At 40.8% G+C, this 15,590-nt stretch overlaps 1 protein-coding gene across 3 annotated transcripts in view; it reads left to right on the top strand.

Annotated features, from left to right (window-relative positions):
* Positions 1-9,550: 9,550 nt before the first annotated feature.
* The window catches only part of CADM2 (cell adhesion molecule 2), a 465,617-nt gene continuing 459,577 nt past the window's right edge, over positions 9,551-15,590 (top strand). For all 3 annotated transcript variants that reach the window (XM_063305494.1, XM_063305496.1, XM_063305495.1), the window contains exon 1: positions 9,551-10,146. In XM_063305494.1, coding sequence (XP_063161564.1) covers positions 10,086-10,146 — 61 coding nt within the window. In that variant the 5' untranslated portion in view covers positions 9,551-10,085. The remainder of the gene's footprint in view (positions 10,147-15,590) is intronic.

Here is a 15,590-nt window from a genome sequence, read left to right on the forward strand (position 1 = left end):
AGCAAATCCTAGCAATTTTTAAAATGTCCTTTTACGTTAAGCTGTAGGCAAGATCTGGTACATGCAAAGTTTGAGATACCAAATGATACTCTGAATACTGGCAACCAGTTAGTCTGGTTGAGTGTTAGTTAAGTATCACAATGTACAGTAGATAAAGATGTGTATCTAGATATTCATCCACAGTAATAATAAACTGGAGAAGGTACTTACAAATGCAGCTGTTTTGTGGTGAGACATTTCACATATATCATGTACATTTGTAGATTGCTGTCTTATTTCAGATGGCCATTTTAAGCTGCAGTCATTTTATTTGAAATACTAGCTCTATGCATTCAGGTGTAAAGTGCTTACTTGTAGCCACAAGTGCGGGTCTGTATTTCTGGCCTTGTTCCTGAAACTGGTCTTCAGGGTTAACTTCATTATCTAATAGGAATTTGAATGAGAGCTCATATATAGAGGACAATCTGTTCAATAATTTTGGGTCCACAAAAATCTTTGTGCATAAAATTTACTACAGAATTTTCTATACTTAATATTGGAAGTTCTGAAATGTGAAAGCTTAGAAGCATAACATTAGAGGAAGGACTAGGACTGTTTACAGTAGTCCCGAGGCTATGCATAAGGGCTATTGATGGATTGCTTATGTGGCATGAAGGCAGTGTCAACTCTTAGAAATCATACAGATAGAACCTCTCCAGGATGATTTGTCCTAAATCTGCTCTTTCAGGTTTTCTAACAGCCAACCCATTGTTGCTGAACTTGAGTCTACCCACCTTGCTTTTGCTCATACTCTTCTCTTTCCTTCTACCTTTCCCTTAATTATGAACAGGTCTTTGCCTAACATGTCCAAAATGTAATATTTGAGCCTGGTTATTTGTGCTTGAACTGAGATTTCTGGATTGATTTGTTCTTCTATGATTGTCAGCAGGCCCGCAACTAGGGTCTGTGTCACCTGGGGCAAACATGGATTCCGTACCCATTTTGGCACCCCCCCCAGAGCTCATTTTGGTGTCCCCCCCCAGCACGGCACCTCGAGCACATGCCCCACTTGCCCTGATTGTCTGCCTTCCCAGGTGGACCAGACAGGAAACATGAACAGATGAGCTAAGTCTACTTTATTGTAAGGCTACATTAACAGAATCTTGCAAGTCTGAAAGTACGTATCTCCCACTGTATCTTTTACCATCTGAGAAGTTAGGGAGAGTCCCTTGTGACCCTCTTATCTATGCCCTCTCTTATCTGACCATTCCCTAGGCAGCATCTCTTTGGCCCATCTCTCAAGGTCTTTCTCACATACTATTACAATGATTGATTTGTTAATTATATTGGCTATCCACAATATTCTCAGGAGTCTTCTACAACACCAAAATTCAAACATATAAGTACTCTTTCTATCCTGCTTCTTCAAAGTCCTACTTTCACTTCCATGGAGTGTCATAAAGAAAACCATTCCCTGCACAAATCTGATATTTGTAGAAATAGATGTGTCATAGCATCTGAGTATCTTTTCCAAGGATTTCATTGCTACCCCACCAAGTGCTAATCTGTAGTATATTTCTTGACTGCTGGTTCCTTTACTATCGATTTCATTTTAATCCATTCAATCATGTCCAACTCTTGGTGACTGCCTGGACAAGTCCCTGCAGTTTTCTTGACAAGGTTTCTCAGAAGTGGTTTGACATTGCGTCCTTCCTAGGGCTGAGAGAAAGTGACTGGCCCAAGGTCAACCAGCTGGCTTTGTGCCCAGTTGATCTTAAAAGGCAGAAGATATCTACACTTCAATATCTTAATTTCCAGTTCTAATGATTTCTAATGTTGGTTGTTGTACCTGTTGCTATTAGTTTGGTCTTCTTTATATTGTTTTATTGCAAACCACCCAGAGTCCCCCCTTGAGGGGAGATGGGTGGTGATAAAGTTTGATAAAGATAGATAGATAGATAGATAGATAGATAGATAGATAGATAGATAAAAAATACTGGACCTATTTTTCTCACTGTGCTCCTTGACTTTCATTACAAGCTTATAGATAATTTGGATTTTCAGCTAACATAGTATTGTCAGCATAGCATAGGTTATTGATGTTTCTTCCTCCAATTTAAAAACTTTGCTCATCTTCCAGTCCAGATCCAATCCCTCAATAGCATATTTTCAGCTTATAAACTGACTAAATAAGGAGAGAGTATACAGTGAAGCCTTGTCTTACTCTTTTGCTGGCCTAGAGCAAACCTGTTTTGTCATGTTCTGTCATACTTGTTAATACTTCTTGTCTCTTCTAACAGCTCTCTGAAAAACTTTGTTAAGTGCCTTCCTGAGAGTTTTGACTTTCTTGGCTTTGGCTTTGGTTTTGCTCTATTCTTCTTCACAATTTCTATTGTTTATTATGATTACAAGGTTGCTTTATTCTGTTTCTTGGTCTGTGGGAGTCTATTTTCACATTCCTCCTTAGCAACTTCTTTAAGTTCATTCCACAGTTCCTCAGGTTCCCTATCAATGAGTTCAGAACTTCAAAGCAATTCCTGATATTTACTTTGAAAATGGTGGATATATGCTCAAGATTATATCATGAAAAGTGATTGGATTTTTCTACTGCTTTAGCTTGACTTGGAACTTGTTCATGACCAGCTCATGATCAGCTTCCCAGTCAGATCCTGGCTGCATGTTTCTTGCTATAACTGAGCTCTTCCATCTCCTTGTATCAATAATATAGTAATTTTTATTTCTGTGTACTCTATCTTGCATTTGGGTGTTGTTCTGGTTATTTGGAAACTGTGCTAAGACATTGTTGGATATTCTTGTCCTGCATGGCAATATCAGCAAAAAGATGACCCAAAGCCTTTAATCTAGTCGCATCATAAATATCATGTGTTCTCTGAAAAAATCTTCAGTTGTTTCGCAGTAGCATGTATAACTGAAGGGCCCATCATTCAGTGCTATGTCAACAAACACTTTATATAGTCTATCCATGTGCTTTATCACTGCCTTCTTTCACATAATATGAAATGTTATCTTTGCTGAAATCACTAAAAGTGATCACTGATCATCCACCTATGCACCTTCCTATATGACTGCTTGCTTTATCTGGACAGGTGGGAGACCTTCAAGCCTTTGATGACCCTTCTATATGTACTTGTGGCATGCATTCATAGCATTCTTCATTTCTTCCTCCCAAGAACATTGCTTTGACACAGTAAGGTGGCATAGCAGGACTTTAATGGAATGAGGGCTATACATATGTGTCTGTGTGTGTGTGTGTACACACACACACACAAACAAACAAAACTACCACCTTTCCACTGTATTCTCAACTCCATGGAATTAGAATTTCAGGAAAATTCGACTAAAAATACAATTTGAAGGAGTCCTCTTGGTAACAGAGTTTATCCTTAGAATACACTATCACAAACATCTAAGACTACTCTTGAATGACCCTGTTGATGCTGTTCCTAGACAGCCAGGTGACCCTTGTCAGGATAAAACTAAATTATAATACTTTCAGATGTACTGTATCTCCTGGACCATATGACTTCTGTATGACATCAGGCCCATTATTTTCTCTGCTCATGTAAATTCTACCTCCACATATCTTCCAGCTGCTGTTTCCTTTTGTCTATAGCTAAACTTCCTGGAAAGAAGAATCAGGTTGGGAGCTGTTTGAGTTCATTTACTTTTATTTTCCCCTATCCGTAGATAGTGGGTCACCTCAGCAGACTACTGGCACCATCTGAAATTACCATTTTTATTGGATTTTATAAAAACAAAGAACCAAAAACAAAACCCAAACCCAAATAGCTATCATGGTGTCATTTATGAATAAGCAAGATGTTTGCCAGTATGCCATGATAAGAAGGGGACTCTGCACATTGGCTCAGGATATCAAACACAAAAGTATATTCTATATTCTGGTCTAGATTTATTTTCCCTCTACGTAAAGAATAGCCATGTGAAGATAATTAATTGGCATTCACTTATTTTTTTTAAAAAAATCACATGGTTCCCTATACTATAGCTATTTGACAGAAAATACACTTCTATGGTTGCTTATGAGGCCAAAAATGCAATAATTGATCTCATTTAATCCTTTATTGACATTTACTTTTTTGTTGTTGTTTATATTCCTTTTTGTTTGACTTATATTTTATTATTTGCTGAACTGAAGACTATTTGATAAAAGGAAATTACTACTAGAAATCTAGTAGTAATCTTATTTGCAATGTTTATTAAATCCCCCACCCTGTGTAAATCTAAAAAGCTCTGATGTTACAATGAGGTAGCAATATGATCATGGGATCCACAGGGAGAGGGCAAGGGAACAAATTAAAAAATGTGCATTGCAACATCATGACACAAACTTTGTCCTTTTTTGTATGTGCATCACATACTTACATGAGCATGTAAGAGCTTATCATAGTTGCATTAGAATACATATTTTGTAACTTTGTTCAATGCCTGTGAACATCACAGAAAAGTAACTTTAACTGGCCAAAGAACCATAATATCATAAACTATTTTGGGGAAATCCATACAGCCATGCATTCCAGTGCTGGACAGAGTAGAAGGTTCTGATTTCAACTTCTTGCCACATTGGACACTTGACATGCACTCTTCAGAGTAAGTAGGTTTAATGCCCCTCTCCAGATAGTCATACCTCTTACCATGCCAGGGATGTCATTAGCTGTTACATTCCCACCTTCACACAAGTGTCATTGCCAATCAGCACCACAAACATTTTCCCCTTCTGAAGACCACACAGTCTTAGGTGGGTTATGCCATTTCTGCAATGACTTTTACGGGCACAAATTTGCTCAACACTTGGCAACAGTGGCTGCACACTGATTCTGCACATTGCCCATGTGTGCAGATACTTCTTCTGTAGATTCCCAGACTTCTCTGTTTCTTTTGTAACTTTTTAAGTGGAATCTAGCATGCAGTGCTATGTTGTGTGCTCTGAGGGTTTTCTTCCTGGATGGCACAACATTGCTTTTAATTCCGAAGGCATTTCATTGCTCAGTATTACATGAACAGCATGGCATAAGAGGCTGGACAGTACCGGCAATCCAATAAAATGGAGGTCATGCTTCAGCTTGTTCTTGAGGCACATAGAGATCATGCTGACCAGCAGTTGCCTTTTCTCCTCTTCATTGTACCACTGTGTTGCTTCGGACTTAGGGTGGGAGGCAGGTCTACACAAAATTTAAATAGATAGTGATTTATATAGACTCCTTTTGGAGCATGATGGCCATCCATCTCACCCACCAGTTCCAGTGGTTTCAAACCATGAAGAGGTTATGTGTGGCTCCTGACCAGCCATACTGGGAGGACTGCCAGGCCATAGGTAGTGATAAATACTCATACTGCATGCAGCCCTGATCCACAATCCAGTTGGGGGACTACTGCCATATGGCATGATGCCTCCTATTGCTGCATACCACAGGCTGTGTGTGCCTTCACTTCACAGTGGTACAGGAAAATCCCATGGAAACTGTCCAGGAATGGCTTCTGGGTAAGGAGATAAAACTTGCATTACACAATTGTCCAATAGCACCATGTACTGGATGCACCTCAGCCTATGGTATTTTTCTCAGTCTCCTTCACAGGATGCATAGATGTGGAGGGTCCATACCATCTGATGCTGGGGAGGTCATGCAAACAAGCCTTATGAATGCACTTCACACTTGATAGGCTGGACACAGAAGACAGCATTTCTCATAGATCACACCTTCAAGGACCATGATGACTCACCTCTGTCTTGCCCTCTGCAGAGCACATAGAAGGTAGTAACACACAACTACTGCTCCTGGAGGAGGGGCATACTGGTTCATTGGGCAGCAGGTTTATGCAGGGAAACTCCTTAATCTGTTCAGTGCATGTTATTCCAAGCAACTGACTAAAATCATGGATGGGTCAGGTACATCTCAAGTGCAGCATAACTTGCTCAAAACAGTTAATAGACAAGTGAAACTCTTCTGTAAGTTGCACTGCTTTGTCAAGACACAATGCATGCTCCATAGGTGAAGGTTTTGGTAATAACAAGAATTACAAATCCACCCACTTCTGCAGAATGGGATATGTGAGCCAGGTTATCATAGTGGATGCTATTATCTTGCTGGCCATTGTGAAAAATAAATAAATAAATAAAAATTATAACACAGACATTTGTTCCTCTCAAACTTCTTAAAGCCAACTAACTTCCAATGTGATCTTTATGAACTTTTATGTGGTTGATGGTTGTGTCATACTTTTCACAATGGGCAAAATGCATGGGTCATGGGCCATGTTACTTTTCTGTGACTGGAAAGATTACAAATAGCTCCCTTATAGTGTGGGGTCCCTAAGGCAGGAGAGAGAGAGGGAGAGGGAGAGAGAGGGGGAGAGGGAGAGGGGGAGATCTGTGTTCTCAATTACCAGGCATACCTCCACCACACTTGTGCCCACTGTTGTCCTGTCAAGGTTGAATTGATAAACAATCTTCCTGTAGAAGGTTCCAATGGGCAGCAATCAGACTGTTAGATGTTTCTTGACTGGGATGGCTTTCCTGATGGTGGTGTTCTCCCACTGAAGATGGGGCCTGAGGTAGTTGTCAATTTTAAAGACGGCAATGAAGGTCATGAAGAAATTGACACTCCAATACTTACTATCCCACTGTCAGAATTAGCTTGGATCATCATTGGTTCCATGAGGAGTATACCCACCAACACTACCTCTTTGCAAGCCAGCAAACATCAACCTATTTCATGTTGTGTCTGCAGAGCCATAGCCAGCAGTCATCCAGAGTGCCATGTATAATCAGTGATACAATGAGCAGCAATTGCTGCCACACTGGATTCCCAAACTGTCCCTTTCACAGTGTCTGTGATTACAGATATGGCACTGATTTGTGCACTGCTGCTGTTACCAACATAAAGTGGAACATGGAACATGGCCTTTATACTGCAGCTTTATCACAAATGTTTCCTATGTGTCAAAGTAATGCCCATATTTTTAATTTTATTTTATTTTGATAGATATTTCAAAACACCATATGCAGAACAAAATTTACTAATTTACAAATAGAAGAAAACATAAGATTTCTTGATGTATTATCTGATTTAATAAATTAGTCAAATATGTATAGTAATGTAACATAAAAATAAAATAGGAATATATTCTGGTGCTATGCCCTGTAGCATCAGGATATATCAGGCAATCCCCTGTCCCACCTAAAGGGGCACTGTTTAAATTCCTCTTTCCCAATTCTTTGATAAGAATCTTCCTCTGAGTTTTGGGAGATGCTGGAAATGCCAGCAGCAATTGATCACTGCTTTCATGGAAGCAAAACTCCATTAAGATGTGGCTGTGCAGAGATTGCAATTCTCCAGCAGTGGCTTGTAGTGTCCTTGAACACCTGGGGTGGCCATGGGATGCTATGTGCCAACCTATTAGAAGCCACTCTCTATACAGCTCATGTATGGCCATTTGCAGACCTAGCACTTTGGGCTACTACCCTCTTGTATTCCAACTGGTGCACCTTTGGTTTTGTTATGTACTCTTAAAAAGTGTTGAAAGCCCCTAGCCTGCAGTTCTGCTGCTATATGGTCAAACATATCAGTGTTTTGAAGGCTAAACTAGAATTGCTTCTGGACTTTGGCTTTGCCCCAGGTGCAAAGAGAGTAATGGTTTGGTTTCTCCACCATGTAATTCCACAGCAGCACTTTGCTGAATGACTATTGCACCAGCCATTGCCTGTTGCAGGATTTGGGTATGAGCATGGGGGCATGGAGCCATGGATCAACTGAACCACAAGGGCAAATGAGGAGCAAATGGATGGAAACCATGAGATAGCAGAGAATTCTGGTTCACTCATGGCAGTTTCCACAGAAGATCAACCAGACAACTGGCTAATGCATTCACAGGTCAAAAACACCACAGGAGCTCACTCCTAGGAGTTCCACCATGAAATGGTGGTTCAATGGGCACTTACAATTCTTCCCATATTCTCATCTTACTGGTCTGCACTTCCCAAAAGAGGCCTACAGCTCTAAAAGCATTGCACCTCCACACACAAGTCCTCAGGTAGGAAGTCTCACATAGTGAAACTGCCACAGCATGTATGACACCCTGGATGCCAAAGCTCACCCATAGTACACCTGAACCCATAATTTGTCCAGAATAATGATGACAGCAGCCTGCTGCTACTAGTGTTGGGACTGGATGGTCACCCGATCATTGGAACCAGAAAATGATGGCAGAAAGTACATTTGATGAACAGGGAGTTGCAGTTTCTGGGCCGGCTTCCTCAACAATTAAAAAAAAAGAGAGGAAGCTTTGGGGAAGTAATTGCTTGGACTTCGTAAGTCATAGTTCATAAGAGAGCAAACCTTGAATAAGTGGATGGCTCAGTAGCTGAAATGCCACGAGAAAAGGGTTGTTCCTCAGACTAGACTGCATCATTAGCTGGCCCGTGCTGCATGGTGACTGAATGACAGAACTTGCTATCTCAAAAGGCACAATAGTTCTGGCAGATGAGCCACTAGGTAACTCAGCATTGGCTAACCACAGGGTGCAGGTAGGGCCATGAAGTCCCATCACGTAGGACCAGTTGCTGTTGTGACCTTGCACTATAGTGATAATGGCTGTGTGGATGTGTCCTTGGTCTGAAAGGAAAAGTAGATGGAGTTGAGATGGAAAAGCAGCATATTCTAAATCTTATGCTCCTTTATGACACTTATTTGAATTTCTTTTTTCAGTGTTTATTCCACATGTGCATATTATTTTAGGTTACCTGCCATTTCCTCTGTCCTTGGGTATTCTTCTCCCTCAACCATTGTTTGGTAATCTTTCCATTCCCTTTTCTTGGACTAGGTACATAGGAAATCACATTTAGTTTCGGTTGCATAGCTGCCTGCACGGTGACCCATTTTCCCAGACTCTTGCTCGCTTGTTTGCTCTCTGCTTCTCAATAGCTCTCAAACAGGCGCTGTTTCAGGCTGTTGGGCACTTGCTTCGCTCCCAACCAGTCAAGTTAATAATGGATGAATAAATAAATAAACGGTGAGAGGAAAAGCCAGCCACTTTCAGAAATAGCTCGGACAGCGTCTCTACTACTTCCCATCTTACACACCTTTTATTCTTTTGTCTCTTCTTCCATTGGCTGGTAAGTAATGCCTAGTTGTATTTTTAATAGGCTCAAGTACATGCCAGTCCGGGATAGAGGCAGAGAGGGTGGTAACTCTAAGCAATAAGTCTCCTTCAAACCCTGAAGACCCTCCCTTAACTCTTCTTCTTCTTTCCTTTTTATCGGTGCTTTCCTTTGACAGGCTCAATGTACAGAATGCGTCCTTTTCCATTGGATAGGTGCTACTGTCTGTCACGTACTAACTATGAAAAGGGGCGGTTGTCAAGGAGAGCATGGCTATGCGAAGAGGGGCGGGCGGGGGCGGGGGCGGGGGAGATTTATCGAAATCCCTGGGAGGGGCGTGGTCTGGAAAGCTAGGGGTGTGGCTATTTAGAAAGGAAAGCGTGGTTTGGAAGGGGGTGGTGACTTGTAAGGGAAAGGAGGGGGATGGGGGAGAGAAAGAGAGGAGGCGGTGCGCGCGCGGAGATTGCCCTTGCGTCTAGAGCTGGAAAAGCGGCTCGGGCAGCGGAGCAGTCTCCCTGCGAGCCGAGGTGAACGAGCGCGTGCGAAGCTGTAGGAAGACGAGGGCAGCTGCTGCCGCCATCCCGTCTCAGTGGTCTGATTGACCGGCAAAGGCGAAGAAGGAGCTCTGTCACATTTCGAAGAAGGGGTAGACGGCCCCACGAAAGAAAGGGGGTGGGGGTGCAATTGCGCCCATCCGAAAAAAGGACAGGGTTGGGAACGAATTGATGGGAAGGGAAAGGCAGACCGACAGCAGTTCTCCCCCACTGCACACCCGCACGACCCTGGTTCTCGTGTTTACCCGCTGGATAGGTTGAGGGAGACACTGCGGCGGCGGCGGCGGGTCTTGCTGGGAGAAGGACGACCCCGGTGAGAAGAGGAGGAAGAGGAGGAAGCTGCGGTGGTAGCGGCGGCAGCAGCAGCTGCGGGATTCTCTGCTTCGCGTCCAGCCAGCCGGGGGGAAACCTCCAGGATGCGGCTGAAACCGAGCGTCGTCTTGCGCTTATACAGCCTCTGCGGGATCCTCATACAAGGTACCACCCCCGCCCGTCCCCCTCGTTGGCCCCCGCTCTCTCCCAACTTACGAATACGCTGGGCGTCCGGAGGTGGGATACCAGCAGGGCTGAAGAGGCCACAGCTGCTATACAAAGATCCCTCTGTTGACCTTATTTCCTCTCCCCCCTGGAGCCTTGCCCTCAACCTGTTCCTCGTTTGTCTCCGTCTCTTGCTTCTCTCCCTCCCCGCCGCCCTTTCCCCCATGCCTGGCATCTTTAGCGGTGGGCTTCCCTCTTCCTTTGCCTTCTTCTGGTTCCTTCTCTTCCCTTTTGCCTATTTCCTTCATCCTTCACCCTTCGGTGTCCTCTTCTACAAAAGCCCCACTTGTGTAGCGCTTTCCGTCCTTAAAGTGCTGCACAAACATTAATCCTTCCCTGCCTGCCCTTAATAGTCTCTCCCTCGTGCCCTCCCTCCCTCCTTCCCTCCCTCTCAAGGCTCGCGTTCTCCCTTTCAACTCCTTCAACCTTCCCCTGCTGCCACTCTTTTTCACTCCACCAAATGGGTCTACAAAAGTGAGAAGGGGAATGCAGCGAGGGGAGCAACGTGTGCACTGCAACACCATCCCGGGAGGGTAAAAGCTCAAAATGGGGGGAAAGGAGGGCAGAGACAATAAGACTGTAGAAGTGTAGCTTGTCGGAGAAGGGGGTATTAAAGATGAGCAAAGCTAAATATCGGATCCCCCGCTCCTCCCGCCATAACCTATAATATGTAGTGCATCCTCACGGCCCCTTCCTGGCTCAGTTCTTTGTTACGCATTATTTGTTCCCTTGTTTTCTTCCTAATTTATGTTCTGTTGACACTGATGATGACCTCTTAAGTGAAATTTAGGAATTCCAGTGGAAGGAATGTGCAGAGTATTTTGCTTATGTAAATGGATGAATCTGAGAATACGTGGCTGTTAAGTAAGGAGTGGAAAGCAGGGCAGCTTAATTCGAGCTTCCAACACTATCTCTTTTACCTCTGTAAGATTGTGGTAAACGGTGAATGGTGATGTCTATTAAGGAATCAACAGAGACATCCCCTTGTTCCTTCTTGTTCCTTCGAGAATGTGACTGTGGTGCTGGAATGTGCAATAAGGGTAGTGTGTGTGTGTGTGTGTACCCGCGTGTCTTTATGGCTGCAGTGTTTGAGTATGTGGTTGAAGGATGCTTTTGCTGCTTGTTTCTCCCTCCCTTCCCACAGGCAAGGGGAGAATGTAACAGTTAGAAATCCAAATGTGTCAGGATGAAGGATCCTTGAGTGTTAACACCTAGTTTGCTTCTGGAGGCTTTAAATGAGGTCAGTGAGCATCGGCAACTTCTCCATGTTTTCTTCAGGATGGTTGGCATTTGCCCCCACCTTCCCACCATCAGGATGTCTGAATCCAAAAAATTGTCTCAATCTCTCTATACTTATGGAATTAAGAAAGAGTTGTGACCTTGTGGTACCACATACACACACAATATCACCTATTTTTTAGGAGTGCTATTATAAAGTTTTTTTTTTTGAGGGGGGGGGTATGCCATGCCTCCATGCAATTGCAGTAGGATGATATAAGGTCTCCAGAGAAAGCAGTGGAAGCCTTTGCTCCCCACCTCCCCAAAGCAGAGTGAGTCTGACTCTGTTGGATTTGGGAATCTGCATAGAGCCCCAGGTTTATCTTTGATTTTTAAAGGCAATGCTGAAAAGAAGTGGAATGACTGTGTTTGGGAACTGAGATGATTTTATATGGCTATTTGCTTTTCTTACTGATCTCTGGGAACTGCTGGGAATGCCACAATACAAGGAGCTGCTGTTGTGCTGCTGTATGGGATTATGTATTGAGGAATCTGGCAGGTGGCACATGTAGGGGGTTGCCTCTCTTGTTAGATTTCCATGTGAACTGTCAATTCTCTTTGCTGCAAAAGGAGGGGGAAGCTCTCTTTATTGATTTTTCTCATCAGTGTAATCATGGTTGCTCCTGATGAAGAAAAAAACTTGATTTATTTTAGGATATGGAGTCAGCTGCATTCCATGCACAATGTATTTTAGAGTAAACTGGCAGTGTAATATTGTATCTGCCTGTCCAGATACATGTATTTTTTTTTTAAACACAGCAGTTTAGTGATTGTGCCAGGAAAAAAAAAATGCACCACTGCAGGCAGCATCAGGTAAAAGAAAAATGCCATGCAAGAGGCTGCTTTTTGCTGTTACTGTTATGAAGGTAATCAAACTGGTTCTTTCCCAGTGAGATGAAGAACAGTCTATTTCTTTTTACATCACCTTCCTGGTATTTGCCCTATATTATAAAAAGTGAGGTGTTCTGTTTGGCATACATTTGTCAGTTTTGTTTTCAGCAGCCCTTGATGGAAATAAGAGTTCAAGCATTCACCTTTACAGGTCTGGCTGAGAAGGTTGCTCTCTAAAATACTTTGCCTGATTTCTTCCTTATAATTAAAAATTAAATGACTGAATATGTCCAATTTAGAGATGCCTGAGTTATGTGCCTTCATATGACAGGAATGAAACAATAAGAAGTAAATGTGCATTTATATCATAAGTATGCCATACTCAGTAGTTGTATATGGTTTAAGCACATCTTAATTTCCGATTATGTTCATAACTCTACATTGGTTTATTTTGGTCATTAGTTTGTCATTATTGATATTAATAACCTTGTTTGGAAAAACTTAATTCTGCCAGCTTAATTGTTTCTAAACTTTGGTCTGTTCTTCATGCACACAGCCTTTTGCCTACCCACACTCCTTATCTAATTTGTAGATAAAGAACTAAGCTACATTAATAAATTAAAAATCAAGAATTTTGGTAGATTCCTAGAAAAAGCTTTATTTTTTATCTTGAGGACTATCCAAATCTTTTGAAATGTAAAACCATCTAGCACCTATCTTCCTTATATGGAGATAGTTGTATTAATTGCAGTGGACTTGATAATTGAATCTTAATCCTACTTAAGAAAAAAAAGAAAAATGGGCAGATGAAATCCTGGTTTTTATCTAGAATTGAGACTGGTAATCAAGATGATTTATACAGAAATATGGTTTTGTTGTAATGACCTTTCTTAACCAGGAGGCCAACTGCAAAAATCCAGAATACTTTGAGGAGATAATGGATCTTCAGGTTGTATGAAGACTGACACTGCCTTTTAAGAAGTAAGCAGCCTTTATACAAAGTAGTGGATAGTGTAAAAATGAGTTTAAGATTTTACTACATGAGACCAGGTATTTTTTCTCCTAGATCTGAATATAAATATGAAGTTTATGTTCTCTTGCTACTAGATACAGTAAAAACAGTGGTCCTAGTTTATGTGGCTGTAGCTTCACTTACAAATCTTAAATAAGCCATTATATAGCTAAGTATGTCACTACATTTATTGATAAACATGCTTAATTATATTACTTTTATCTGGAAATTTTTAGAAGCTAAATAAATGGAATTGCTTAATATTTTATCAGTCCTGCAAAACCAGTTAAAAGCTTAAACAATCTAAAACGAATCATAGATGAAAGAGTTATTTTCAAAACATGTCTATTTCATATGTGGTATGAAGATTGCAGCAGTAACATTTTACTGTACTTCAAGTGTATTGAGGTGTAAGAATTGGCCCAGAATTGTAGCTGCTATAGCCCCCTGCTGTGTGATAATGCAAATAGCATCCAGTGCTTTAAGCTGCTAGACCTTTCTGAAAATACAAAGTAGTTCTGTATTAAATAATAAAAAAAAAAGTTAATTGTGATTTCACTAACCGGAGTAAATATTTTACAGATCAGTTATAGTCTTACTGAAGTAAAAATATCATCAAATGATTGTCAATCTATCAAAAAAGTATATTCAATATCAGTAAATGGTTGTCAGTACATTGATAACGAACATTTTATGATCCTTTCAAAACATGTTGCTAAGAGGTCTATGAATTAGAATGTTGGAATTTTTTCCCTTAAAAATAAGAAGACAATTATTTTGCTTCAATGTATACTAGGAATAATGTGCTACAAAACTGCAGTGGTTTGGTCAAAATAATCTGTATTTGAGTCATATTTAAAATAATAAATATTATTATTTACTTACATTGACCCTCTCAATACTTACATGAGATCAACCAAGACTTTCCCAAACCTGGTGTTTCTAAACACTTAAAATGACAACTCTTAGTACACCATGTTGTTCAGATTTCTGTGAATTTCAATAGTGAATTCTAATATCTTAAGGTTGCCATGTTGGTAAAAGCTGATACATAGAAATATATTTTGATGAAGTGTAAGACAGGATATCAGGTAACACCCTCCCATAAGATACATCTGTTTCCTTATAATAACATGTGTACTAACATACATTTTATAATTTTCTAAAATATAATTTGAACATAACTGGTGGCTTAAAATAATTTAAAATGTTATATTTGTGTATTTATGTATTCCATGTATTAAAGTATAGCATTCCATATATAAGTCTTCCATTTATTACTATGTTTAATATCAATAAAAATTAAAGCATTTGCACATTTAAGGCATTAGCTTCAGAACATGACAAGAATGTTCATTTTTTTGTGAAATACTCTGACAGAGTAATAACAAAATGTATATACTGATATATTGAAACAAAACATTTTGGAAGTAAGCCTTACCAATATGGATGAAAATTTCAGTGTAGATAATATTAGAGATTTAGTGCATTTAAAACAATATAACAATGGTTAACTTGAAAACAATTAATTAGAATAATGTGTATATTGCATACAATACAATGCTACTAATAAAATGGGTATAAAACTTCATTTCTGCAGGATGTGGATCATACAGGTAGTCCTCAACTTATGACCATTCATTTAGGGACTATTCAAAATTATGACAGCACTGGAAAAAAGTGACTTATGACCAGTCCTCACACTTACAACCAACATAGCATCCCAAGGTCATGTGATCAAAATTCAGGCACTTGGCAACTGGCATGTATTTATGATGGTTGCAGCTTCTCAGTGTCACATGATTGCCATTTGCAACCTTCCCAGATGGCTTCTGACAAGCAAAATCAGTGGGGAACTGCATGATTGTCAGGCCTTGCCCAAGAACAATGGAAGCAATCCAGCCAAATTCCAAAACTTTATTTGCCTATACCATATAGACAGAATGTTGCCAGACTAAACCTATACTACTGTAACCTACAGGATATAACCTGGGAGACTCTTGGGCATGGCTATTCTGAATCTCTTTCTCTTCCCACAGTCCAGCTCCAGGTTGTGTTGTCTTTTGTCTTGTCCCTGGAATGTCCTCCCTCCTTCCTGAGAACCAGCTGCATTACTGTTGTCCATCACATCACCTCTCCCTTCATAGACACATTCTATCACAGTGATTCACTTAATGACTGACAGAAAAAATGTTGTAAAATCAGGTGCAGTCTCAAGATGCTGTGCTTAATGACAACACTGCTTAATTATGAACCTTCCTGT

This window comes from Candoia aspera, chromosome 5 (genome assembly GCF_035149785.1).
Source record: "Candoia aspera isolate rCanAsp1 chromosome 5, rCanAsp1.hap2, whole genome shotgun sequence".
In the NCBI taxonomy this organism is placed as follows: Eukaryota; Metazoa; Chordata; class Lepidosauria; order Squamata; family Boidae; genus Candoia; species Candoia aspera.